Source organism: Cornus florida, unplaced genomic scaffold, assembly GCF_030987335.1.
Source record: "Cornus florida cultivar Cherokee Brave unplaced genomic scaffold, ASM3098733v1 CherokeeBrave_3.0.0_Hap2_Chr09, whole genome shotgun sequence".
NCBI lineage: Eukaryota > Viridiplantae > Streptophyta > Magnoliopsida > Cornales > Cornaceae > Cornus > Cornus florida.
In genome coordinates, this window is record NW_026775579.1 from 1,243,209 (window position 1) to 1,270,153 (window position 26,945).

The 26,945-nt window shown below is 38.2% G+C and overlaps 1 protein-coding gene across 1 annotated transcript in view; it reads right to left on the reverse strand.

Moving 5' to 3' along the window:
- Window positions 1-26,945, reverse strand: part of LOC132273419 (agamous-like MADS-box protein AGL12) — a 47,376-nt gene that overhangs the window by 15,636 nt on the left and 4,795 nt on the right. The window contains exon 3 of the mRNA XM_059774376.1: window positions 8,669-8,730. Within this exon, the coding sequence (XP_059630359.1) occupies window positions 8,669-8,730 (62 nt within the window). The remainder of the gene's footprint in view (window positions 1-8,668; window positions 8,731-26,945) is intronic.

The window sequence follows — 26,945 nt, forward strand, 5'->3', positions numbered from 1 at the left end:
AATTCCTTAAATTTCTTTTTTTTTTATAAAAAAAGTCAAATTTCCCTTTTTGAATCATACTCTAATTTCTTTTCTTTCAAATATATCTCAATTTTCTTTTCTTTTTTCTTCTTCAAATTCTTATTTTTTTTGTTTTATATCAATTAATGTTAGTTGAATATTTTTTATTTTTATTTTTTTACTGTGGCCCCTCTAAATTAAAACCCTGGCTCTATCCCTGATTATTACTATATTGTAAAATATAGTCTAACCATGTATAGGTTTACTATGCATAAGTTTACCATATAGGGTTTAGATTTCTTAGTCTCCATACATCTCGTCACCTTTATAGACCCCTGTGTATCTTCATATCTTACACATCAATACAATATACAATTGCTCTCTCTCTTATTTCTAATATAGTATCAGAGCCAAGTTTTCTGTCTTCTTTATTTTATTTTATTTAAAAAAAAAAAAATTATGATGGCTTCTAATAAGTTCATCAAGCATACATTCTGTTAGGTGTTCGAATTTGATTTTAGCAAGTTCTTTCGCAATTCTAAGCATACCAGGCGAAAGTTTAGACTCAGATCATCCCAACGCCACCAAAAATAGCTAGAAAGCATCACGCACGCACCCCCATGCGCTGCCAGAAGGCTTTACAATTTTTTCCCGTCAGGCACGCCCCACCCACATGCCTCCACATGCTCTCACGAGCACAGGCACATCAGATCCATGTCGCACCACGTGTCATGCCACGTCAGCAGTTACCATGTCATCACTGTCATATCAACATTTGACACATCACCTATGCTATATCATCACTGTCACATCAACGCTACCACGTTAGCAGTGTCATAATTTTTTCCTGGAAACACCAATTTAGCCCAGTTTTTCATGCTGATTCCAAATCTGCAGTCCATTTTTTCATTCAGGATTTCTAAATGGCACAAAAACGAGGTACCTCACTCTATTTCAGTTATTTTTAATGGTGACAATTACTCCTTTTGGAGTCAATCTATGCGCAGTTTTCCGAAAGGTTGTAAGTTATGGACCTTTGTCATTGGAGATCGTATAAAACCTACTCAAGCTAAAGAAGAGACATCAGATGCCTATGAAACACGTGTTAAAGACTAGGACAATAACAATCACAAGATCACTATATGGTTACACAACACATCTAATTCTTCTATTAGTATGGAATTTGGGAGTTACAACATAGCCAAGGGTCTGAGACATGCTTGCCTTTCACTACTCTGGTTCTAATAGGGCTCGCCAATTTCAATTAATGGTTCAACTTTCTACTCCTAGATAAGAATCAGGTAAACGAATTAAAATTCTTTTCTTAAATGAAATGCTTATGGGATCAATTAGCTTTTTTCGAACCATCATGGGAACATTCTTCTGAAGCAAAGAAATTTCTCGAGTATCGTAACCAGATTTAACTTTATCAGTTTCTGATAAGTCTTCATGATGATTTTGAACCAGTACACAGTCAGCTTCTCCATCGCTTTCTCAATAAACTTGTTCGAGAAGAGACAAGCTTGCAGACTCATCGTTCCTAAAATCATCTCACTGTCTTAGCCACACCATCTTCTACTCCTCAATCAGTGCTATCTCAGTCAGCACCAGATCACCTTGCCTCATTTTTCGACAAAATAGACGCAACAATAACAATCAGTCTAGCTCCAATGGACACAACAATAATAATAAATCTAGCTCCAATGGATGTAACAATAACAATCGATCTAGCTCTCAACAATCCAACACCAAAAAGGACCGTTCATTTCTTTACTGTATTTTTTGCCGGCGTCTAGGGCATATCATTGATTTTTGTCGAACTCATGCTCGACTATCCACTGTAACTACTGCAAACATAGAATATATGTCACCACTATCTTCAACACCGGTCAACAACTCTTCTGGCGAATCTACATTGCCCTATCTTCTTTTTCTGCAACTGACCTTGAGGCATTTCTCAACCAGGTTTTATCTCAATATCAAGGTGCATCTTCCACTACTATTTTTACTACACCAAGTAAACATGGTTCTTGGTATTTTGACTCTGCTTGCTACAATCACATGACACCTAATCATACATTACTCACATCCTAGACTCCTACTTTCACTCTCCTATTATACACACAACTACTAGTTCCACTATGGCTAGTAGTCACATAGGAACTATTTCTCAATCTCAATTATGTGCGCCCTATGTTTATCTTGTTCCAAAACTTTCCCTTAATCTTTTATCTATTGGACAACTACTGAGTTAGGATTGACCATAACATTTTCTTCTAATGGTTATGTTGTACAAGATCCTCGGGCAGTACAGATCATTGGGACAAGTTGTAAGATAGGACGACTATTTGAACTTTCTTCATTACATTTGCCTACTACCACTATTTCTACTACCTTTACATGGTCCACCTCTCATGCACTTAAGTTATGGCATTCTCGTTTGGGTTATGCGTCATTATCTCGAGTCAAAACCCTTGCATCTACTGGTTTGTTAGCCCAGGTTAAACTTAAGTCTTTTGATTGTTTTTCATGTCATTTGCGAAAACAACATGCCTTCCCATTTAATAAAAGTGAGTATTTTGCTTCTGCTCCATTTGATCTTATCTATTATAATGTTTGGGGAACTTTAACTATATCTACTATAGAAGGATCATGATATTTTGTTATTTTTGTTGATGATTTTTCACGATTCATATGGAATTTTTTAATGAAAAATTATTTTGAATTATTTAAAATATTTCATGATTTTACTCAAATAATTACAACTCATTTTTTCAAACCAATCAAAATGTTTCAGTCTGATAATGCTCAAGAGTACCGACAAGATGAATTTCAAAAAATTCTCCAACATTACAGTATAATTTTTCACACTTCTTGTACTGGCATGTCTCAGCAGAATGGTCGATCTAAACGTAAACTTCGATATATTTTAGATTTAACTCGTTCACTAACTCTTTCTGCTTTCGTGTCTTCATCTGTTGGGGGTAAATCATCTCTTACTATTGTTTATACCATGAATTGTGTTCCTCCACCACTTTTCCAAAATCAAACACCTTATGAACTTCTCTATGGAAAACTTGCCAACTATAGTCATCTTAAAGTCTTTGGGTGTGCCTGTTTTGTTCTTCTTCAACCTTATGAGCGAAATAAGTTACAACCACGTTCTCGACTTTGTTATTTTCTTGTCTATAAAATTGAACAAAAGGGGTATAGATGTTATGATCTTGTTGATAAATGCCTTAGAATTTCTCGTCATGTCATTTTTTGGAAGAATAAACTGTTTCATACATTATCTAAGTTTAGTGGTATTTATGATCAAGCTTTTCCTCTTCCTCCATTAGACACCTCTGCAAATCTCTTTCCTGATTCTATAGAATCATCTGATATTGTTAACCCTCTACTAGCTGAGTCCCACTCCTACAACCCTCTGCTAGCTGAGTCCCACTCATCTGCCCAGTCTGAGGTTCCTGACAGTGCGCCTACCACACATCTTCGCCCTCATTCAACTCGGGTAAGAAATTCACCTGCATATCTTAGTGATTTTCATTATTATCATGCTCTTGCTACCTTACATGAACCTCAAAATTTTAATGAGGCATCTTCTTACCTCATATAGCAGCACGCAATGCAAGAAGAGTTAAATGCACTATCCAAAACTCATACATGGGATCTGGTTAATCTGCCTCCTGGAAAGTCTACTGTAAGATGTAAATGCGTTTACAAGATCAAGACTTGTTTAGATATGTCTGTTAAGCACTACAAAGCTCGACTTGTTGCTAGAAGGTTCATAAAGGAATATGGCATTGATTTTGAAGAGACATTTGCTCATGTTGCACGTTTTCCCTCTGTTCGAACTCTTATTGTCGTGGCAGCTTCTCGTCATTGGGGACTTTTTTAGATGGATGTTAAGAATGCTTTTCTTAATGGTGATTTACTCAAGGAAGTGTACATGCAGCCTCCTCTAGGTTATCCTCATCCTTCTAATAAGGTTTGCAGACTTAGACGTGCTTTGTATGGTCTCAAATAGGCACCGCGAGCTTGGTTTGCCAAATTCAGTCGGACTATCTATCGACTTAGATACTCTGGTAATCCTTATGACTGTTCTTTATTTATTTGACGCACCAATTGAGGTATCATTCTCCATTTACTTTACGTTGATAATATGATCATTACTGGAGATGATTTGACAAGAATTCAGGAGCTCAAACAATTTTTCAATATTCAGATCGAGATGAAGAATCTTAGACCCCTCAGTTATTTTCTTGGTTTTGAGATAACTACATCTACAAATGATTACTATCTTACTCAGGCAAAATACATATCCGATCTTCTCTCGAAATCGGGTGTAACTGACAGCAAGATTGTTGATACCCCCCTTGAGTACAACACAAGACTTAATCTATATGATGGAGAATCTCTTCAAGATGGTACTTTGTATCTCCAATTGGTAAGTAGTTTGGTTTATTTCACCGTCACTTGTCCCGACATCTTTCATGGTGTCCACATAGTTAGTCAGTTCATGACTATCCTTTGGTTTACTTATTTTGTTATCGTTCTTCGCATCCTTTGTTATCTCAAAGGCACTATGTTTCATTGACCGCATTTTTCTTCTCAGTTATCGCTTATTCTACGTGCTTATTCTGATGCAGACTATGTAGGAGACCCTACAGATCGTCGTTCCACCACAGGCTATTGTTTCTTTCTTGGTGATTCACTTATCTCTTGGCACAGCAAGAAACAGACTGTGGTTGTTTGATCTAGCACAGAAGCTGAATACAGGGCACTTGCTGACACTACTTCTGAGTTTCTGTGGTTGCGTTGGCTCTTTCAAAACAAGGGAGTTTCTTCATCCACTGCCACTCCTATCTATTGTGATAATAGAGTACAATCTAGATTGCACACAATGATGTTTTTCATGAGTGCATGCACTAAACACATTGAGATTGACTGTCATTTTGTTCGTCATCATCTTCTTCAGAAGACCTTACAATTACGATCCATCACTTCACATGATCAGATTGCTGATGTTTTCACCAAATCGCTTCCGCCTTGTCGCTTTCAAGATCTCATTTCCAAACTCAAGAAGGTTTCCTTCAATCCATCTTGATTTTGAGGGGGATTATTAGAATATATTGTAAAATATGTTATTACTATATTATAGAATATATTCTTACCATGTATAGGTTTATATTATTACTATATTATAGAATATATTCTAACCATGAATAGGTTTACCATTTAGGGTTTAGGTTTCTTACTCTCCACACATCTCGTCACCTATATAAACTATTATGTATATTCATATCTTACACATCAATACAATATACAATTGTTCTCTCTCTCTCTTATTTCTAACGGTATTTATAGTTATATTCATTTAGTTTTCATCTTTTAAAAACATAAGTTGTGTAACATACATTGTCCTCCATTGTTTCTCTCCTCATTTGTCTGTTTTTTTGTTAAGTTTTACGATTAAGGTAATTTTTATTATTTTGTAGGGATATATATACAATTATCAAAAGATAGACATACAAAACTAAAATAATAAAAAGTTGAGCAAAGAAAAAATATGGCTATACCATTGACATTGTCACTTTTATACGTGAGAGAAAGTTAATTACTAGGATTTTTTTGAATTTTAAAAAAATTATAGGTATATAGTAGAAATTAAAAAAGGTTCGTGGGGACCTAAATAGATCCCTCCCAAAATTATATAATTCAAGTAATTTTAAAATGGAATCCAAATACAATTTTATATCAAGTAATTGAAGAAAAGTCATAAAAGTGACTACTATGGAATCATACATTTGATTTTCTTTTTTGTTGTTCTATTATTATTATTATTATTATTATTATTATTATTATTATTATGTATTTTTCATAAATTGTTTAGTCATTTATTATCAAGAATTGGAGATGTGTTAGATACGAATGCACACCTTGGGGATTTACAAATCTTTTTGAAAATTGCATTTTTTTGTATGTACCATATTTCTCAAATCAACAAATTGTTTGAAGATATGTTATTAATAGATAACCAGTTATGCATTTTTTAAGACGAGTCTTAACACAATGGTAAGATTGCTCTATTATGACGTGAAGGTCACGAGTTAATATAAAAAATCTCTTCACCAATTACATAGGAAATAATCTTTACCACCCTAGATCATAGAAGGATCGTGTAGAATTCTAACCCTTTAATCATTTATGTATCCCTAAGTTCACCTTACAAAAACTCATTACCATAGAAACTCATGGTGAATGACTTAATTGATAGTTTGAAAGAAATAAATCACTTGTTCTTGTGCATGGTGTATTTATTCAGAAATAAAATGGGAAGATATAAATTAAACATCTAGAGTAGAATTGTAGGAATTGGTCTACATTATGCTGAAATCTTGCAATTAGGGATGTCAATTTAACCCGCCATGCCTTATTGGGACGGGTTTAAGATCATCCTAATCCGGTTTGGATGTGATTATGAAGAGAGTTTGAAACTAGGGGTGGCAATTCATGTTCGTGGGTCATGTTCGTGTCGTGTCGATGTAAGGGTATTATACTAAATAGGTAAACTTAAACCCAACCCATTTAATAATCGTGTCAAAAATTCTCAACACTAACCCAACCCGTTTATTAAACAATTAAATGTGTTAACCCATTTAATGACATATTTATCAAAACGAGACATTTAATATTTAATTAAATACTAAATAATAGAAAAAAAATTGTCATAATTAACCCAAATATTCAAAATAAAAAGAAAAATCATAAGACATAGACAAGGGTTTATGTTGAAATGACTTAATTATTTATAATAATTAGGTTTAAATGGGTAACATATTATATAGGTCATATTCACGATTATAACATGTTGAGTTAAATGAGTCACAAACGGGTTACACGGGTTGAATCCCTCAACCCTAACCCAATATGATTAAGTAAACGGGTTTAATCGTGTCAACCCTTTTATGACCCAAACCCGTTTATGCCAAACCCATACCTTTTTAACTCGTGTCGTGTTCGTGTCGTGTTGTCATATCGTGTTGTAATTTGTCACCCCTATTTGAAACTCACAAAGCCCTTAATCCACCCCCATTAATAATTAGTATATAAATAAATATTCTTTTATTAACTATAACTTTTTTATTTTTTATTTCTTATGATAATTTTAAATTTTAACAATTTTTTGTTATTATGATTGTTAAATATTTGATTATACAATTTGATATATATATATATATATATATATATATATATAATTTATCTTAAATTTGTTCAAGTTTGAATTATTTTTCTTACAAAATTATACATATCGAGGCACCTCGAACACGCCTCGACTACGAAGCGGGGTGTCTCGAACTGGGTTTGGAAAAGATTTTCATTGGTGCGATAGGATTGGGAAGGGGTACCCTGTTCCGAATTCGCCTTGTTGATATCCCTAGTCACTTCTGGCACGGACGAACCTATCAAGGGCCCAGTGGGGGCATCCGTCCCCGGCTGATTTTTTTGTTATTTACATTATGACTTATAACTTTTGTTAGAATTTTAAAAATGCCCCACTCAAGTTTTGAAATACCCTACTATATAATATTGCCCCCAATGATATTTTTAGCTCTTGAGCAAAGTAAAATAGTCGTCTCTCTCCCTCTCCTCTCCCTCTCATTTTCTCTCTTTAGTGCATTTTTGCTATGAATGTTATAATTAATTGTGCAATGCAATGAGAAGTCAATGAATGTGTCATAATTTGAGTGTATATATGTTGACAATATACTTTTTGTAGCATAGATAATGAAATTATCATGTGGTGTTTTATAAATATGAAAACTTATTAAGAATAATTGTAAATGTACTCAATAAAATTATCATTTAAAATCTTTTGCATATTATGATAGCTTGAAAGGAAAAAAAAAAATTCTTATTGTCATTCAACGTCTCCACTCATATAATTTTTCGAGTCCGTCACTGTTTCTTGAGCCAGTAACACCTTCAATGAATGTCATCCTTTAATTCAAAATTTGGCTGGCCTAAAACTCAATCAAACAAAGAATCCTATCGTATTGTTGTTGATTGATGTTTTAAAATATACCATGAAAAGGGTTAAAACGTAAAATCTGAAAAAATTATTTGAGGGAGGTGGCCTTGAACAATCATAAGATATAATATTTTTATTAGAATTTTAGCAAAATTTCAAATATTTTATATAAATAAAAGAATTTCAGGAGCAGGCCCAAACACGGCCCGTTTTACTCCATCCATGCTACCGAAACTACCATATAAGGAAACCGTTTTACAACAATAATGATGAGGCAAGCGATGGAACCACTTCGGCTCAAGCTCTGCTTGCCCTATAGTAATTATTGAATCAACCTCTTGAAATTAAAAACCTAACATTATATTAATTTATAAGAAAACAATTACGTATACGAACCATTAAAATTTTAGAAGATATCAATAGGCAGTCCAAATGATATAAGTTTTTCTTTCCTCAAATGAGGATGTTGCACATTATATATATAGTGGGTGTATGCCTTTGCTTGAAATTTCACAAAAATAAAAATAAAATAAAAAATAAAAATAAAATAATTAAAGATAACCACGTATAATTTTCCAACACAAATAAAGTATTTTTTAATTATTTTTATTTTTTAAAAAAAGAAGTTTGCTTTACCTGAGGCCTTTTTGCAGCAGTTCAATTTCATGTTTCAGCAAGTTGATCTCCTTTTTGGAGTCCTACAAAAGAATAAGATAATAATTATTATTATTCATTATTCATTATTTATTATTATTATTATTATTATTATTATTAGGTTAATTACACCAACACCCCCTGAGGTTTATCATATTGACAGCCATATATAAGTTGGACCTTTTTTGAACAATGGCACCCCTTCAAGTTTGATAAAGTTAACAAAGACACCCCATGAGTCACTTGCCACCCCCTGACACCTCATGAATTGACATTGTTGCCCTTTGACTTATAAATTGACCAATATGAATAATGAAATTACATTTCTAACCTTGTATAATATATATATATATATATATAAAAACTGTGGATCAGAGGCACTTGATGGGTATTTAGAGGCATATATATATATATATTTCCGGAAGGTCATCCACCATTTATATATATATATATATATATATATATATTTCGGAAGGTAAAAATGAAATTTAAAGCCGCTAGAAGAAGGGCTTTATTTAGAAATCTCTTCTTGTTCATTTGTGGGTTTTGGGTTTTGTCTTTATTTTTTGTTTTTCTGTTTTTATCATTTCGTTCTTGCAGGGGGTACTCATACTCTGTTTTCTGCAACAGTTTCTTTTTTAGTTTAGGTAACATTTGATGTAGATGTATTTTGCATAATTGCATGTACGTTTTAGGACTAGATGTTCTCTGTTTGACCTAATTTTTCGAAAATGATTTTGATATTGGTGCTTTTGAGAAACACGCCCTGACTGAACCCGGGTTTAATAAAATGGCTTAGACTATAAGCTGCATATCCTTGGGATCTTTTCAACTCCACCGAATAATATCCCAGGAGAAGAAATATAGAGAGAGACCCAAGCTCATTTCCTTTCTGATCAATTGTATATGGCAAGCTAGATTTGCCAGATTTGTCATCCACCATTTATATTGCTACAATGGAATGTATGGTACACCTTGGCAGTAATGGAATGTATAATACACCATATATTAACTAAATTCTCGCATATATACAAGCATGTAATATGTGGATATCTCTCGATCTCTCTCCAAATTTGTGTGTATATGTATGTATGTACATATATATATATATATATATATATATATATATATATATATATATTCAGTGAAGACCACCAAATCAATTGTTGGAACTACCATTTGTATATTTGTGTCATTTGATGGGAAATTTCAATTTGATTGCACACTGGAAGGATTTCAATTGCACACTCTGGAAGAATTTCAGTAATGGCTTTATCTCTATGCCTCCAAGATTGTACTTTAGACAGTAGCCATGGCGAAGGCGGCGCCGACACCATCACAACCTTCGCTCTAACCTCGAGAAGGATCCAAAAATCACAAGGATGGGTCTCGTCTCTGTCTTCGGCAACAACCTCGACGCTGCGACCAGATCAAACAGTTCAAGGCGACGGATTTTTTGGTGGTTATGGCAGCAACGGTGGTAAGGGATTTAGGGGTGGAGAGGGCTAGGGATTTGGTGGTAGGTTTGAGGGAGAGGCCATGGGTTTGGTGTTGGGTTTGTTAGGGTTAGAGCTGCCATGGTGGTTGTCCGTTGCCACTATTTTTTCTGTTTTGGCGGTGATGGTGGTGTATGGGTTTGATACGGTGTTTGAGTTCTGAATATATATATATATATATATATTTATATGTATAAATCTCAATAAAGAGAAGCTGATTGTTAGAGAGAGAAAAGAGAGAGAGAGAGTAGAGTTAGGTTTCTGATGGAGAAGGTAAGGTTAGAGATTGGGTGTGTGGGGGTGGAGTGTAATGATGGTAAATTAAGGGCAAAAATGTCATTTAATATTTTTGATATTTTATAATTTAAATTAATAAAATATTGAAGGGTTAATCTTGACTTTTCACATCTTTTAAGGAGCTGTTTGGATTCAATTTATGATAGGGGGTGTCATTGTTCAAAAAATGTCCAACTTATACATGGTTGTCAATATAACAAACCTCAGGGGGTGTGAGTGTAATTAGCCCTTATTATTATTATTATAATTATATGTATATATCAAAATCAGACCTAATATGATTGCTATCTCCGTTTACATATTAATTTATAAATGTCGCTTAAGTTTTAATTTAATTTAGTTTACCTATGCATGTATGAAGTGTAGTAAAAGATGTCTCGGGTGAATTAAAGGGGTCGGGGCCATTATCTAAGGAAACTTGTCCAAAACATCGTAAAACCAAAAACCAAATATTGCTATAAACTTGACAAAAAATTTAAAATAGTGTTATCTTTGTAAAATACAAAAATGTAAATAAAGAAGTTAAAAAAGTAGCAAGTAAAAGAAAAGAAAAATAGAAAATGTAAACAAAGAAGTTAAAAGAGTAATAAGTGAAACAAAACATGGAGTATATAATGATCTATATTCTAAATTAGTCAAGATAGATGGTGAGAAGAATATATATAAACTTATTTAAAACAAGGACGAGGAAAACTAGAGATTTTAACTATATTATTGGCTTTGGTTCAGAAATTTTACCAAAAACTCTTTATTATTGGCAAAGGACTTTTTATACTTAGAAGCCCGTTTTGAGGCTACAGAAAACCCAGCCAAACCGGCCCTAATTGCATTAAGAGCAAAGATTCAAGGGTTCTACTAGAAGATGAAGGAAAAAATTAAAAAAAGTGGTTTTGAGAAATTGTTAAATGAAAAGAATATAGGAAGTTAAAGGAGGGAAGAATATGGTAATCTTAAACACAATCCACACAGGGGGCTGTATTTACTCAAATCCTAACATTTATTATATATGGAGTTTTGAGATTATTTAGAAACTAGACTCATAACACTTTAAGGATATTTTATTTTGTCAATTTTGAGTTTGTTTGTATTGGATGAAGCATGGAAAGTTAGGTCCGGAAATGTTCCAAAATATTTTCCAACTAGTTTGGAATTTTAAAACTATAGGTACATTACACTGACAACTCTTCAGATTAGGTCAAATCTTACCCAAATAAAGATTTTAATTTTAATTTTCAGTTACATCCCAATTTACTTTTTCGGCTCTGACACATGCCCATTTACCCCTAATTGTTTAATATAATTTATCACAAAATATTTGTAATTTTAAATGTCCAAAATGCCCCATTTATTTATATAAACAATATTAGGGGAATAGATTTTCATATATTTATTATAATATACACACACTCATTTTCTTTTTCTTAATCGCTCTCTCTCTCTCTCTCTCTGTAGCTGTTTCGTTTACTCAAATACTCACGGGCACATGCTTGAATTCATTCATTTCTTGTTCTTAGTTTCTCTCTCTCTCTCTCTCTCTCTCTCTCTCTCTAACTATTTTGTTTAGTCAATTCAATACTCAGAGACTCAGAAGCACATTCTTGAGTTACTTAGTAGCATTAAACAAATAATCTATGTTCTCATTGCCACTTGTACCATCACAACACTTTAAATTAAACCCATTTCTCATCAGTTTCTTTATTTGTGTGTGTATTGCAAAGTTCAATGGGACTATAAATGGGTTCTCTTGAAAGTAATCTTCCGAGGAGGGATCATCTTCCACTTCGTTCTTCGTCAGCATCAATCAGGAATGAGAGACAGTCATGGGGTCAAAGACTCGGAGCGAGCTAGATTCGCAAAATGTGTAACTAATTGTAAACTATAGGTTTGTGTATTTGGTATGTTCTTCTCCTCTAAATTTGCTTTTCATATGTTCTTGTTAGTGATGGAAATACCTAGCGATATATTGGGAGACAGAGACATGGTTACTAGGGATGCTGGGTTTGATTTTGGGGACGATATAAACTCTAAGCTTTCCAAGCTTTTGGCTAAATTTTCGAAAGAAGATCATAATGTGTCTTTGACCCCATGACTGTCCCTCATTCCTGTTTGATTTTGGGGATAATCTCAATTATCACTTATTTATGTTTAAAGTTCAAATTCAGGTTTTAAAAAATAAAATAAAGAAAGAGAAGTGGACGTACCGCAAGTCTGTAACAGTTTGCTTACTATATTGCAAACCTTCATTTTGGTCCTCAAGCATGCAATGGTGCACAGGTTGTAATGAAGAAACAATGAGGAGTATTTATAGTGCAACAACACTTTTCAATGGCTATATATATTTTGCTTTTGAAGGGTCATAAGGCAAAATGTATAGGTACCACCGATAGGGTTACTAGAAGTCATGTGGGACTTTAGCCCCATCCTTCTACCTCAATGATTAGGTGCTGGAATGCGAGGGGCTTGAACAAGCCCAAAAGACATAGGGATGTGAAGAAGTGGATTCATGATTCAAATTCTCATACTGTCTGTTTGGTTGAGACTAGTGTTAAAACGGTCTCATTTGGTGTAATTTCTAGAAAGATTGGTAGAAACTGGTATTGGACTCACAATTATAACTCTCATGATTTAGGAAGATCGTGGGTGGGTTGGAATCCACTTGTTTTTTCTGTGGATGTGATGGCTGAGAGTGACCAATGTATGTTGCTGAAGGTCACATGTGTCAAGAGCGGTGAGGTCCTCTTCTTCTCACCTATTTATGCAGCAAATGTCCATGGTGATAGATTAAAGTTATGGGATCTTCTTAATCAGTACTATAGCCTAATTAATGACCCGGCCTTTGATTGCTCTAGGTGATTGAAGATGCAAAGAATTAACTCTCTCTATTATAACAGAGTCTCGTTACATTTTTAATTAAAAAATATTCTTTATATTCTCTCCTTTCTGCCTATTTATAGGCATTTATAAGTACTATTAGAATGCTATAAGTGATTCCCTAAGTTGGGTCCCTTGACCACAGGCTTCATTCCTTACGGGCCTAGCTCTTTTCGGAAGATCTCTTGCATTCGGCCCATTCCGCAACATCATCGTGTGGGCTGAATCCAGTTTCTCGGCCCGATCCTCTTTTCGTGGGTCATATCCGGCCCATGTCACTTCCGGTATCCTCAACTGCCCCCATAATTACTCCCTAATTAATTAGGGGTAATTATTAGAGGCTGCTAATCATGGCTTGACGGTTCGAGAAGATCTCATGGAAGAATGGACGATTGGATTTGGAAGTCGGTGCTTCGAGATTCAAAAAACTCCTCGCTTTCCTGACTCTTCGGCCTTCGGGCCCACTTTGTCTTTATAAACCTCAGAGATGTTCCATCAATCATCTCTACCGTCTTTATCTTGCTTTACCGTTAGTCGAATCTTCATTTGTCTCTTTTGAGTTAAATCTCCTCCGACGAACTTTTGCAAAAGCTTCTTTTTCTGGTGATCTTGCAGTGCTCTTCGCGGTGTTCAATCTTTTGAGGTTAGTTTTTCTTTTTTCTCCTCCTCTATGGATTTGCTCTTCTTCCTCAGAATCTTTGTTCGTTTTCACCATGACTATAGACTTAGGTGTTCTTCGTATGAAACTTAACCTTCCTGATTAGGGCTTGCCCTAAAGATGTAGATATTAGGACTGGTGCTGGCCTTCTTCCTGGCGAGGTCTTGTTTTCCAATCTTCAATTAAATCTCATTAGGTTCCCTCTGCATCCCTTCTTTAGCTACGTTTTTAATAAACTGAAACTTTCCCCTTTGCAAGTAAACCAAAATTTTCTTAGGGTTCTATCTGTTATGTTGCTTCTGAACCATGACAGAGGTCTGGATCTTGACCTCATAGATCTTCTATTCTGTTAAAAGGTTAGCAAAATCCGAACTGATGAACCGTTTTACCATTTCTTCCCAATTGAGAAAAGGTCCATATGCAAAGATAAAATCAAATCTGAGAAGGGTTGGAGGAAAAATATAATTGGGATTAGGGGAGCCTGGTTTTCTCCAGCCGCAAAGGACTTCCCAATCCCGAGCGCTTTTGGCGAGTGCTCTGTTTCTTCGTATAAAAAATACAAAACCCATAAGAATGACTGTCCTTGCAAGATTTGCGTTCCTCACTTTTGTACTTTCTTATGCCGTTCCTTAGGCATTCCTTGTGATGATTTGAGTTACGGTGTTTGCAGGGATATGGATAACTATTTGAAGAAGTACGTTCTGAACGACATTCCCTCTTGCTCGGACCTCCTTACCTCAGACAACCTTCTTGCTCTCTCAGCCCTTGGCAAGACAATGAGTCAACTCCAGATCCCTTCATTCGGCAGGAAAAAAGTTGTCCTCATGACCGTTGTTGCCCCTCCGGCAACTTCTTCCCCAGCTTTAGCATCTTCTTATGCCACTATTTCTGATACCATTCCTTCCATCGATCCGACCGTGACAGCTATCGACCCGATCTCCAACGTTCCACCTGTCAATCCGAACGTGAACCCTTCTGTCAGCAACCTTCCCAACTCTGCTATTGTTGCTGCTCGGGAAAAGGCAAGAGGAAAAAGGCCTCAGCCTGCCAGTGCTCTCAGCGTTGATGATATCCCTTTGTCACAAAGGGTTAGGCCCTCTGGGCCAAGTGTGTTCATGCCTCCTTTGACTAGACCCCCTCTGACTAGGCCTCCAGCCCTCTCTGGGCCTATCTCTGTTAATGCCTTTGCCTCTGTATCGGCACCATGGAACCCTCGCTTTATTCGAATGGACGGATCGTCTGTAAAGTCGGACGAGACCATGTTCAAGGATGGTCAGACCGTTATGGCATACTATAGGAGCATGTGGACTCCTAAAGATATTGAGGTAGCCAAGGGTCTGTCTCAGAAAGAAGTGTTCAGCCGGTTCCCCTTGTCTGCCATGGAGGTAACTTTTGCCCCTCAGTCAATGAATCTTTACATAGTCTTTACATTTGATTTCTTCTGACCATCTACTCGGCTTAATCAGTTATCATGTATATCTCTACAGACCCTATATGGGATGATGGCCATGCAGAAACAAGTTGAGCTGGTAAATGCCAAGGCTCGTAAGCTCTCTGACAACCTTGGTGCATCTAATAAGGAGAACAATGCTTTAGTTACTCAGAATGCCGAGCTGATGGTTCAACTCAACAAAGTTGAGAAAGAGAGGGACGCTCTGAAAAAGGAAATTGACTCCCTTCAGGATGAAAGATATGCTCTTCAAATTAAGAAGAGTGTTTGGCAGACCGAGCGCGAGTCGCTCAGGAATGAAAAAGGAGAACTTCAGCGCCTTCTGGCTGATGAGCAATCCGCTCGGATGGCCTTCGAGAAGAGAGCTCTGGATGAGCGTGATGCTCTGCTCAGCACCATTGGTAAGGTAAATGATGGTATGCTGGCTCTTCATGCTCGGTTTTCCAGGGTTGGGGCTCTCAGGTATGCTCAGGGATTCCAAGAGGGTTATACTGATCGTGTTCCAACTGAAGGTCAGACCGGCTCTACCCCAGATGAGGTGGATAAGGAGCTGGAGATTGACCCCCCAGGAGTCTATGCTGACCTAGTCTCCACCCCTGCTGAGGACATATTTAGCGAATGCCAGGAGATCGCATCTTCCAGGATCACTCCTACTCCCTCCAATACTCAACCTCTGGATGTCACCCCTCTGTCCACTGTGGTTCCATCTGCTAGCACTACCGAAGGGGGAGTCTCTCAAAATAAGGCAATCATTCATCTTGACTCTCTTCAGCGTGAGGATGAGACTGACAATGATGGTGAGGGAACAGCTCAGCGGAACCAAGGAACAGAAGGAACTGATGCAACTAGTTAGCCTATCTGTTGTCTCCATCTCTGCTCCTTTGTACTGATGTCAACTATGCACCTCATTTTTGTACTTTAAAGCATCATCATTAATGGAATGACTGATTTTTGTTTGAACTTTGTCCAAACTTTTAATATCTTCTTGTTAATTTTACCTGCGTTTTATTGGAAATAATCAACATTATTTGTATTTTTTGGCGTTCAGCTCGTAGTGTCACTTGCCACTTACTTTGCTGAGTGGTTGGTGCTCGGCTATAATGCCACCTGCCACTTTCACTCTTTATTTTTGGCAAATTTTTGGCATTTGGCTCTTAGTGTCAAGTGCCACTTACTTTGCTGAGTGGTTGGTGCTCGGCTATAATGCCACCTGCCACTTTCACTCTTTATTTTTGGCAAATTTTTGGCGTTCGGCTCTTAGTGCCAAGTGCCACTTTCTTTGCTGAGTGGTTGGCGCTCGGCTATAATGTCACTTGCCACTTTCACTCTTTATTTTTAGCAAGTTTTTGGCGTTTGGCTCATAGTGCTTGCTGCCACTTACTTGACTGAGTGATTGGCGCTCGGCTAGAATGCCACTTGCCACTTTCACTCATTATTTTGGCAAGTTTTTGGCGTTTGGCTCATGGTACCAGCTGCCACTTACTTTACTGAGTGGTTGGCGCTCAGCTAGAATGCCACTTGCCACTTTCACTCATTATTTTGGCAAGTTTTTGGCATTCGGCTCATGGTGCCGGCTGCCACTTACTTTACTGAGTGGTTGGCGTTCAGCTAGAATGCCACTTGCCACTTTCACTCATTATTTTGGTAAGTTTTTGGCGTTCGGCTCATGGTGCCAGCTGCCACTTATTTTACTGAGTGGTTGGCGCTCGGCTAGAATGCCACTTGCCACTTTCACTCATTATTTTGGCAAGTTTTTGGCGTTCGGCTCATGGTGCCCCACTTACTTTGCTGAGTGGTTGGCGCTCGGCTAGAATGCCACTTGCCACTTTCACTCATTATTTTGGCAAGTTTTTGGCGTTCGGCTCATGGTGCCAGCTGCCACTTTCTTTGCTGAGTGGTTGGCGCTCGACTAGAATGCCACTTGCCATTTTCACTCATTATTTTGGCAAGTTTTTGGCGTTCGGCTCTTAGTGCCAGGCGCCACTTACTTTGTTTTTTTTTTTTTTTTTACCCAGTCAATCCTTTTAAAAGAAGACAATATCTCTATAGACTTTAGAATTCTGTACATTCGCACGTACACAATTGAAAATGGATGAAGCCAAAATTGAAATTCAACTTTCTATTGATAATACCTCTTTAGAGATGTAGCATTCCATGGCTTGCTAACCAGCCTTCCAGCCATGGTCTCTAAGGTATATGCCCCCTTCCCTATTACTTCTGTAATTTTGTATGGGCCTTCCCATGGTGGCATCATCTTTTTTACTATTCCCACCTTCTTTTTCAGAACCAGATCACCAGGGGCGAAGTCTCTATGCTTCACTCTTTTGTTGTGACTATTCACCAATGTCTGCTGGTAGGATGCGAACCTTATTGCTGCAGCGTCCCTTTTCCCTTCTAACATATCAAGGTTGAACCTTAGCATACTGTCGTTCTGACTTTGACTCCATGCTAGGCTTCTGATAGTCGGTACCAAGTGCTCAACCGGTATAACTGCCTCGGAACCCATATGCCATTGCGAATGGACTTTCCCCTGTCGGCCATCTCGGGGTCGTTCTATAAGCCCATAAGACATTCGGGAGTTCATCTAACCATTTTTTCTTCTTCTCCTTGAGCTTTTTCTTGATGCAAGTGAAGATTGTTTTATTCGTGATCTCAGCCTAACCATTTGCCTGCGGATGGCTAACCGCTGCTAACTTCTGGTTGGTTTCATATTCTTCTAGCAATTCTTTTACTTGCTTGCTGTCAAGATTAGTTCCATTGTCCATGACGATCGACCTTAGAACACTGAAGCGGCAAATAATATTACTCCATATAAAGCGCCTCACATGTGTTTGGGTTACACTTGGATATGGTTCTACCTCAACCCACTTAGTAAAGTAATCTGTCGCCAGTAGAGCGTACTTATTCTGAGCTCTTGCAGTTGGCAGAGGACCAACCACATCCATCCCCCACTGTGCGAAAGGCCATGGTATGGCCATTACGTGCAAGTCTTCAGGTGGTTGGTGAATCAAAGGTCCGAACCTTTGTCACTTGTCGCATCTTCTGGAAAATTCTTCGACATCTCTTGACATGTTCGGCCAGAAATACCCCTGTGTCATTGCTTTGTGCGCTAAAGACCTCCCCCCTGAATGATTGCCACATACTCCTTTATGGATAGTCCCCAATATCTGCCGAGCTTCTGTAGGAGTGACACATTTCAAGTATGGTCCAGAAAAAGATCTCCTGTATAACTGGTTATGCACTATGGTGATGAGCGCTGAAAAGTACACTTTTAATCCCCTTAAGCTTGAGTATTCTAGGATCTTTATTTATCTTATTTACCCGTTTTAGTACTTATTTGTGTTTTTGTCTATTTCAGGTCAATAATGTTAAAATGGGCTAAAAATAGTTTCTTAAGGCCTTTTTAGAGTCAAACTAAGTCTTAGTGAGGATCCGGAGCAAAAGGAGGCTGAATTGGAGCAAAAAAAGGCTGATCCTGAAAAGTTGCCAAGTCTGATCGATCCAACTTTTTCTCTGATCGATCCAACTTCTCTGATCGATCCAACTTTTTCTCTGATCGATCGAACATTGCTAGCAGTGAGCTGTCTTATTCCCGTGTGCGCCCAAAAGTCTACCTACCACATAGTACGGGATTAGATATTTTTGAAGCAATATTCCTGACTTAGTGACTAAGAAAAGGACCTTCTATATAAAGGGAAGAGACCCATTTATAAATAAGCTTTTGATCATTTTATTTTTTACATTGTATTTTTTTTATTTCTCTCTAGCAAAGTTAGAGATTAGGGTTAGAAGAAAGGAGGGAAGTGGAAGCACATCTCAAGATTCATCTCTAGACCACTCTCTCTCTCTCCATCTCTAGAGCTTAAAAAAAGAAGAAGAAGAAGAAGATAGAGCCATATTTGGAGCTTGATTCCATGACCACATCTTCTTCCTCCATGATTGGCTAGATCTATGCTTAGGGCTTGGATGAGCCCTAAGTCTTGTGTAATCTAAACCCTTGTATTTCTATATATTGTTTTGATTAGTGCTCTAACCTTGTGAATTTCATGAATCTTGGTATATTTCTATGATTTCTATGGTTTAATTCTTCCTATTAATTCTCTAGTTTATTTACATGTCTATGTGTGATTAAATTAGAAATTATTTCTTACATGATTCATATGGATTAATTCTTTCTATTGATTCTCTATTTGATTACATGTTGTCTTATGTGTGATTATTCGGGAATTGATCTCTACATTAGATTCTCTATGTTGGTTGCATGTCTATGTGTGATTAATTAAGGATTTAGTGATGGCTAAGCATGGGTTTTCATTGAATGGGTTTGTCAATTAATTAGATGGTCTATACTTATGCTTGATGGGTTGTTTTACAATTTAATTCATGCTTGTAAGTAGGTAGACAATCTATGATTGCCTTTATATTCCATGGCTTATTATTGCAAATTCCATGATTCTCTAGATTGATGTGTGCTACAATTGTTACTACCTAGATAGGTCATGCTTAAACTAGATGGGTTGTGCTACAATTAGTTTAGGTAAGACAATTCATGCTTAAATTAGATGGTCCATGCTTAATATTGCAATTAGTAGTCGCATTTTGTTCACAAAAATGTATTCCCCATTAATGGAAAGCAAATGGTTAATTACATGAGCTTAGTGGTGATTCCAACACCCTAAGTCCTCTCTTCACATCTCTTAAATCCCTATCTCTACTTAGTTTATTTTAATTGTATTTTCATTAATTGAAGTAGTTTAATCATCTCATCAAATCTTTTTTGCAATCTTTTGATACGCTAGCGTCGAAGTTAAATTCCAACACGTATAATCTCTTGGGACGATCCCTTCTCACTCATACTACATAGTATATGTGTTAAGCGGTTTATAAATTTAAAGTATGATACCCACTTAACACTAATTTCCAAACTCAAAGTGTTGTGCATTATTTTGTGCACACGCTCGGGTCGCATCATATGGCATACTTTGCAGCATTTGATTTGACTTTTCTAGCTTCATCTCTTTGCTCAGGCAAAATGCCATCCCGAATATAAGCTACAATCGGATCAATCCAACTTGGCTCATATGGGATAACATTCACCTGCCAAGGATCTGAGCCCGAGGGTTCTTCGAAAATGGATGGCTGGCTCAACACACCTACTGGAATTAACCTTGCCAATGTCTCTCCAGAACCCGAGGTGCTACATGCTAGCCGATCGGCATCTTCGTTATGCTCTCTCAGTACTTGGATGAATTCAATGTTTTCAAAATCTCTAGCCTCTCGTATGACAGCAGAATGGTATACTTCCATCATTACTTCCTTGGTTTTATATTCGCCGTTTACTTGCTGAACAATCAACTGCGAGTCACTAAAGACAGTCAAATTCCTGACCTTCAGCTCTTTGGCTAACTTGAGTCCAGCCAACAGTGTCTCGTACTCTGCTTCATTGTTAGTGGCTCGAAACTCAAGTTGGAGTGCTTGACTTAGGGACGTGCCTTTTGGTGTCTACAGTTTTACCCTAATGTCTGCCCCCATCTGATTTGAGGATCCATCAACAAAGAGTTTCCACAAGCGACCTCGAAGGTCTTCTTCCACATCTTTTGAATCACATTCCAGTAGGAAATCAGCTACTGCTTGCCCTTTGATTGCCGTTCTGGGTTCATACGTTATGTCAAATGAGCTTAATTCTATGGCCCACTTCGTTATCCTCCTCGAGAGGTCTGGCTTGTGTAGGATTATTCTTATAGGAAAAGTGGTGAGAACGACGATGGGATGGGATTCAAAATAATGCCTGAGCTTTCTTTTCACATGTACTAGCGAGAGTATCACTCGTTCGGCCCTTGAATATCGTTGTTCTGCCTCAATCATTGTTTTGCTAATATAGAACATAGGATATTGCTTTTCCTCTTTACAACGGATCAGAACGCCACTTGTCGCGATGCTGGATACCCCGAGGTATAAAAATAGCTTTTCTCCTGGTTCAGGGGCTGACAGGACCAGAGGGTTCTGCATATATTCTTTCAAACTAGTTAGTGCTTGCCGCTGTTCATCCCCCCAGGCCTATCTCCCATGGCTTCGAATGGTATCAAAGAACGGCTTGCAGCGATCTGACAACTTAGAAATAAAACGGCTCAATGCAGCTATCCGGCCTGTGAGGGCTTGTACTTCTTTAATTGTCTTTGGTTCAGCATTCTTGGTCAGAGCCTCTGCTTGGACTAGGTTGGCTTCTATCCCTCTATGGTTAACCACATGCCCTAGGAATTGACCAGAGCTCACGCCGAATGAACATTTGGTTGGAGTAAGCCTCATTCCATATCTTCTGAACACATCAAATACGTCCTGAAGATGTTTCAGATGGTCAACTTTCTTCTTACTTTTCACCACCATATCGTCAATATAAGCCTCTACAGTTCTTCCCATTTGATCTTTGAAAATCTTGCTGATCAGCCTTTGATAAGTTGCCCCAGCATTCTTTAGTCCGAACGACATAACTTTGTAGCAATAAGTCCCTCGTTTGGTAACAAAAGAAGTTTTCTCTTCGTCAGCTGGGTCCATAAGGATTTGATTATAACCTGAATAAGTGTCCAAAAAAGTTAAACGCTTGTATCCAGTAATGGCATCTACCATTTGAGCAATCTTCGGCAACGGGAAGCTGTCCTTAGGGCAGGCTTTGTTCAAATTAGTGAAATCAATACACACTCGCCATTTTCCATTCTTCTTCTACACAACAACAACATTCGAGAGCCATTCTGGGTATTGCACTTCTCTAATGAACCCTGAATCAAGCAATTTATCAACCTCTTCGGCTATGATCTGATTGTGTTCTGGAGCGAATCTTCTCTGCTTTTGCCTTATAGGTTTGACGTTCGGATTGACGTTAAGAGAATGACAGGATACAGAAGGATTGATTCCAGGCATGTCTAGGTGGCTCCATGCGAATATATCGGCGTTTTGAGACAAGAAATCAACTAACTCCTGTTTCTCCCCCTCAGTAAGTCTTTCCCCCACTCTGGTTGTTCGTTCTGGTCGAAATTGATTGATCTATACATCAACTAGGGGCTCTTCGGTCAAGTCCACTGGCTCTTCCTCCCCATTCTGCTTGGGTGGAGGTTCTTGTAATTGCTATCTCGGGCTTGCCGAACGGATGGGTGCTTTCCCTTTTCCAACATATTTTAGCGTTACTAAATAACATTCCTTAGCTGCAACCTGGTCCCCATGAATGTCAATCACCTTGGCTCCGTCTGGCCCCAAGCATCTAATTACTTGATGCAAAGTGGAAGGAACACTTTGAACTCTGTGGATCCACCCTCTGCTCATCAGAAGGTTGTAAGAGGGATGGATCTCGACAACCACAAAGCTCTCCATCAGAACCCTTTCTGCAGCATGCACTGCTACTTCCACCACTCCAACGGGTTCCACCCGCTTTCCATCGAACCCGAGCAAGGGATTGCTAGTGGGCTTGAGCCTATCAAGCTTTATATCGAGTCGATCGAACGTATCCCTCGACATAACATTCGCACTACTTCCAGAATCAATCAGAACTCTTCGTACCAAGCATTCGGCCACTGTCAAACTAACGACTAACGGGTCCTTATGAGGGACCTGAACACTCAACAGATCAATTCTGTCAAACTTTATCTATGTTGATGCGCTCTGTTGGTGCAAAGTGTTTACACTGTCTATCCTCCTCTTCATCTGCGCCTGGCGGAACCGTGTTCGAAGCAGTTCATCTGACTCTTCACGTTCAGGCCGGCCATGAATTGCATTGATTATTCGAACTGGTTGCGAGTTATGGGAGTTCGGCTTCTGATTCCTCTTCACTTGCTCCGTTGGTCGGCTCTGCTTTACCGCCGGGCTTTGAATATAACTTGCGAACTCCCATCTGGCTATCAATATCTCCACCTGCCTCCTTAAGTTCCTGCATTCATTAGTCTAATGGCCATAGTCAGAATGGGAAGCGCAATGCTTAGACTGATCTCTTTATTCCAGGGTTTGTCTGATAGGTAAAGGAGGTCGAAACTTATCTTTGTTTTCTTGGTACAGCCTTGTTAGAGTGACTTTCAATGGAGTGACCAATTCCTCTTCCCTGGGCCTCTTTTCTGCTTTCCAAGGGATCTGCTGCTGGGATGGAGCTGGTTTTTGGCTGATCTTGGCTTTGGACTTTTCCTCCGTTGAGATAATTGACGTTTTCTTTGCATTAGCTGCCTCTTCCTCTTCTAAATGAACAAATCCATCAGCTCTTTCGTTTAGCTCGTCCATGGTCTGTGGCGTGTTCACCACCAGACTTGTGTGGAACGGAGTCCCACGAATCATGGCCAGCTTGAATGCTTAAACCGCCGTGGACGGATGGCACTCGATCACCATGCTCTTAGTTAAATTGAATCTGGTAAGAAAGGCTTGGAGGCATTCATCTTCATGCTGCCTCATCGTGAACAGACTGGAGACATCTTTTGCCTGGCGCTTATTCCCATAGTACTAGCTGATGAACCGATCGCAAAGGCTTCGGAAACTATCAATCGAGCCCCTCGGTAAGTTTTTGAACCAATTGAGCGCTGGTCCAGCTAAGCTTGTTGGAAAACATTTGCACATTAAAGAGTCGTTTTCTGTGTTCAGAGCCATCTTCAATTAGATATGATATACATGATCGATCGGATCAGTCGTTTCGTCAAATAGGATGAAAATCGGCATGAAGAATTTCCTTGGACTCGGAGCATTCATAATTTCATCGATAAGTGGCGAGTCAACCGTCCGAGCTGTTAAACGAAGGGCCTCATTCTCTCTATGGAACCTTGCGGCAGCTCTCTGATCCGTAGATCTCCTTTATGAGCTTCGGTAGTCTAACGTAGCCATTGAAGGTCGATAAAGCGAATCAGATGATCTTTCCTCCATGTATTCCTTCTGCCAGATCGGTGTAGTTTTGTGATGCCTAAACTCCACAGCTTCTTCTCGGTTGAACCTCTCCTGATACAGATTAAAAGTCATTGCCTCGTTCCGCCTGACCTGCTCACGCCGTGGATCTAAGTGAATTAAGCCTTCTCGATCATCCAAACGACGACGATTTGGCAGCAAATCATCTGGCCTAACCTCCTCGTGACGAGGATTTGTCAGATTGTTCTCTTCTTCTTCAACTTGACACGCAACAACAGGATGCATAACCTCTTCACCCGCCGGAAGCGGTTGCAGAATCGTCGGAGCTTCTTGGCACTGCATTCCAGCTTTCAACTCTACATTCTCTTTCTTGAGAACTTCGATCATGTTCATCAACTCATTAAGCTTCATCTGCTAGACATTCTCCACTGGATTGGAGCTTTCGCCTCCTATTATGATTCCGGAGCGAAGCAAAGGCATGAATTACAAGATCTTAATCAGATCTAAGCTTTACTGATGCAAATCTCGTCGGATCTAGACTCAAATTCACCGAATCGCGATCACAGTTTGCTAGATCTGAGCTTTTCTAGCTTCTAACTCACCGGTAGCTAGATCAAGCAAATCTCAGCTGCGTAATTCCAACGTAAACACGTCAAAACCAACAGTAATCAAGAATTCCTTCAGAAAAAACTGCAATCTCTCTGATCTGGATTCAATTTCCAGAAATTTTGCTTCGTCTTCACGGATCAGTTTGAATTAACATGACATCGATCAAGCATGAATGAATGTTCTTCATCGTTTCCCATAGACGGCGCCAATTGAAGATGCAAAGAATTAACTCTCTATTTTGACAGAGTCTCATTACATTTTCAATTAAAAAATCTCCTTTACATTCTCTCCTTCCCGCCTATTTATAGGCATTTACAAGTGCTATTAGAATGCTATAAATGATTCCCTAAGTTGGGTCCATCGACCTCAGGCTTCATTCCTTATGGGCCTAGCTCTTCTTGGAAGATCCCATGCATTCGGCCCATTTCGCAACGTCATCGTGTGGGCTGAATCCAGTTTCTCGGCCCGATCCTCTTTTCGTGGGTCATATCTGGCCCATGTCATTTCCGGTATCCTCAGTGATTATAATGAAATCAGGTTCTGTGTGGATAAGAGAAGAGCACAGAGTTCCTCAAAAATTGTTCGACAAGTTCAATGACTCTTTGCAACAAGTAGGGTTATTTAGTTGGCCACTACTAATGGAGAGTGGTTATGGTGCAGTAGGCAAAGGTTGGCTAAAAGAATTTTTGCAAATTTGGATAGGGTGTTTGTTAGTGCTGTGTGGCTTGAAAGGTTACCAAGGACCAAAATGTCATGATTAGCTGCTGCATGCATGTTCTAATCACTATTGCATTCTGGTCCATGTCTACATAATTTGCTTCTGGACGCAAGCCTTTTAAGATGTTAAAGGTTTGGTGTATGCAAGAGGCTGTTCTACATATTGTCCAGCAAGCTTGGGAGACTGAGGTATAGGGTAGCCCCATTCATAAGCTCCTTAAAAATCTTTAAAATGTCAAGAAAGCCATTAAAGACTGGAATAAAAATTATAATGGAAATGTTGGGGAGAAAGTCATTCAGACCAAATAGCAGTTAATAGAGGTTCAATTGCATTTACTAAATAATCCTAGTGTTGCTTATGATCTTGAACAAAAATGCAGAGATGATTACCAAGTTGCTATCTGATCAAGAGAAAATATGGGCTTAGAAATCCAGAATTTTATGGCTAGCTTTGAGAATGACAGATGATCTGCATTCATTTACTAGAAAATGTAAGGAACGCATAAATTTTAATGCAATCACTCATGTTGTTAAGGATAATGGTCAGTCTTCAACAGCTCTTTGATAGAAGGTTGGAGTCTTTTCAAGCTGATTATCAACCTAGACAAAGGTTAGGCCTGAGGATATTCTGTGGTTGGATAAGGAAGTCACTCTAGATGAGATTAGAGATGTAGTTATGACCTTCCATCCTAATAAAGCCCCAAGTCCAGATGGATTTCCTGCTAGGTTTTTCCAAACCTTTTGGTCTGTTGTTAGTGCTGAGGTGATGTTTATTGTGAAACATTGTTTTAAGTCAAGCTCCATGTCTGTTGGGCCCAGGTCCAGATGGGTATCCTGCCTGGTTACTCCAAACCTTTTGGTCTATTGTTAGTGCTGAGGTGGTGCTTCTTGTGCAACTTTGTTTTAAGTAAAGCTCCATGCCTGTTGGGGTAAGTAGTTCTTTCCTCACTCTTATCCCTAAGGTAGGAAATGCTATAAATCTTGGTGATTTTAGACCCACTGCTCTTTGCAATTTAGTATATAAAATTATTACCAAAATCCTTGCAAGTAGGCTCTCTATTGTGTTACATAAAATTATGGGGATTGAGCAATGCGCCTTCATCAAAGGAATGAAGACTCAGGATATTTAATTATGGCTAATGAAATAGTCAAGGATTTCAACAGCCCTAGACATCCTACCATGGCTATAAAGGTTAACATTAGGAAGACATGATTCCGTATCTTAGGATTTCTTGTTGAAAGCTCTTCTAGGGTATGGTTTTTGTGAGAATTGGATTAAATGGATCTCAATCATTC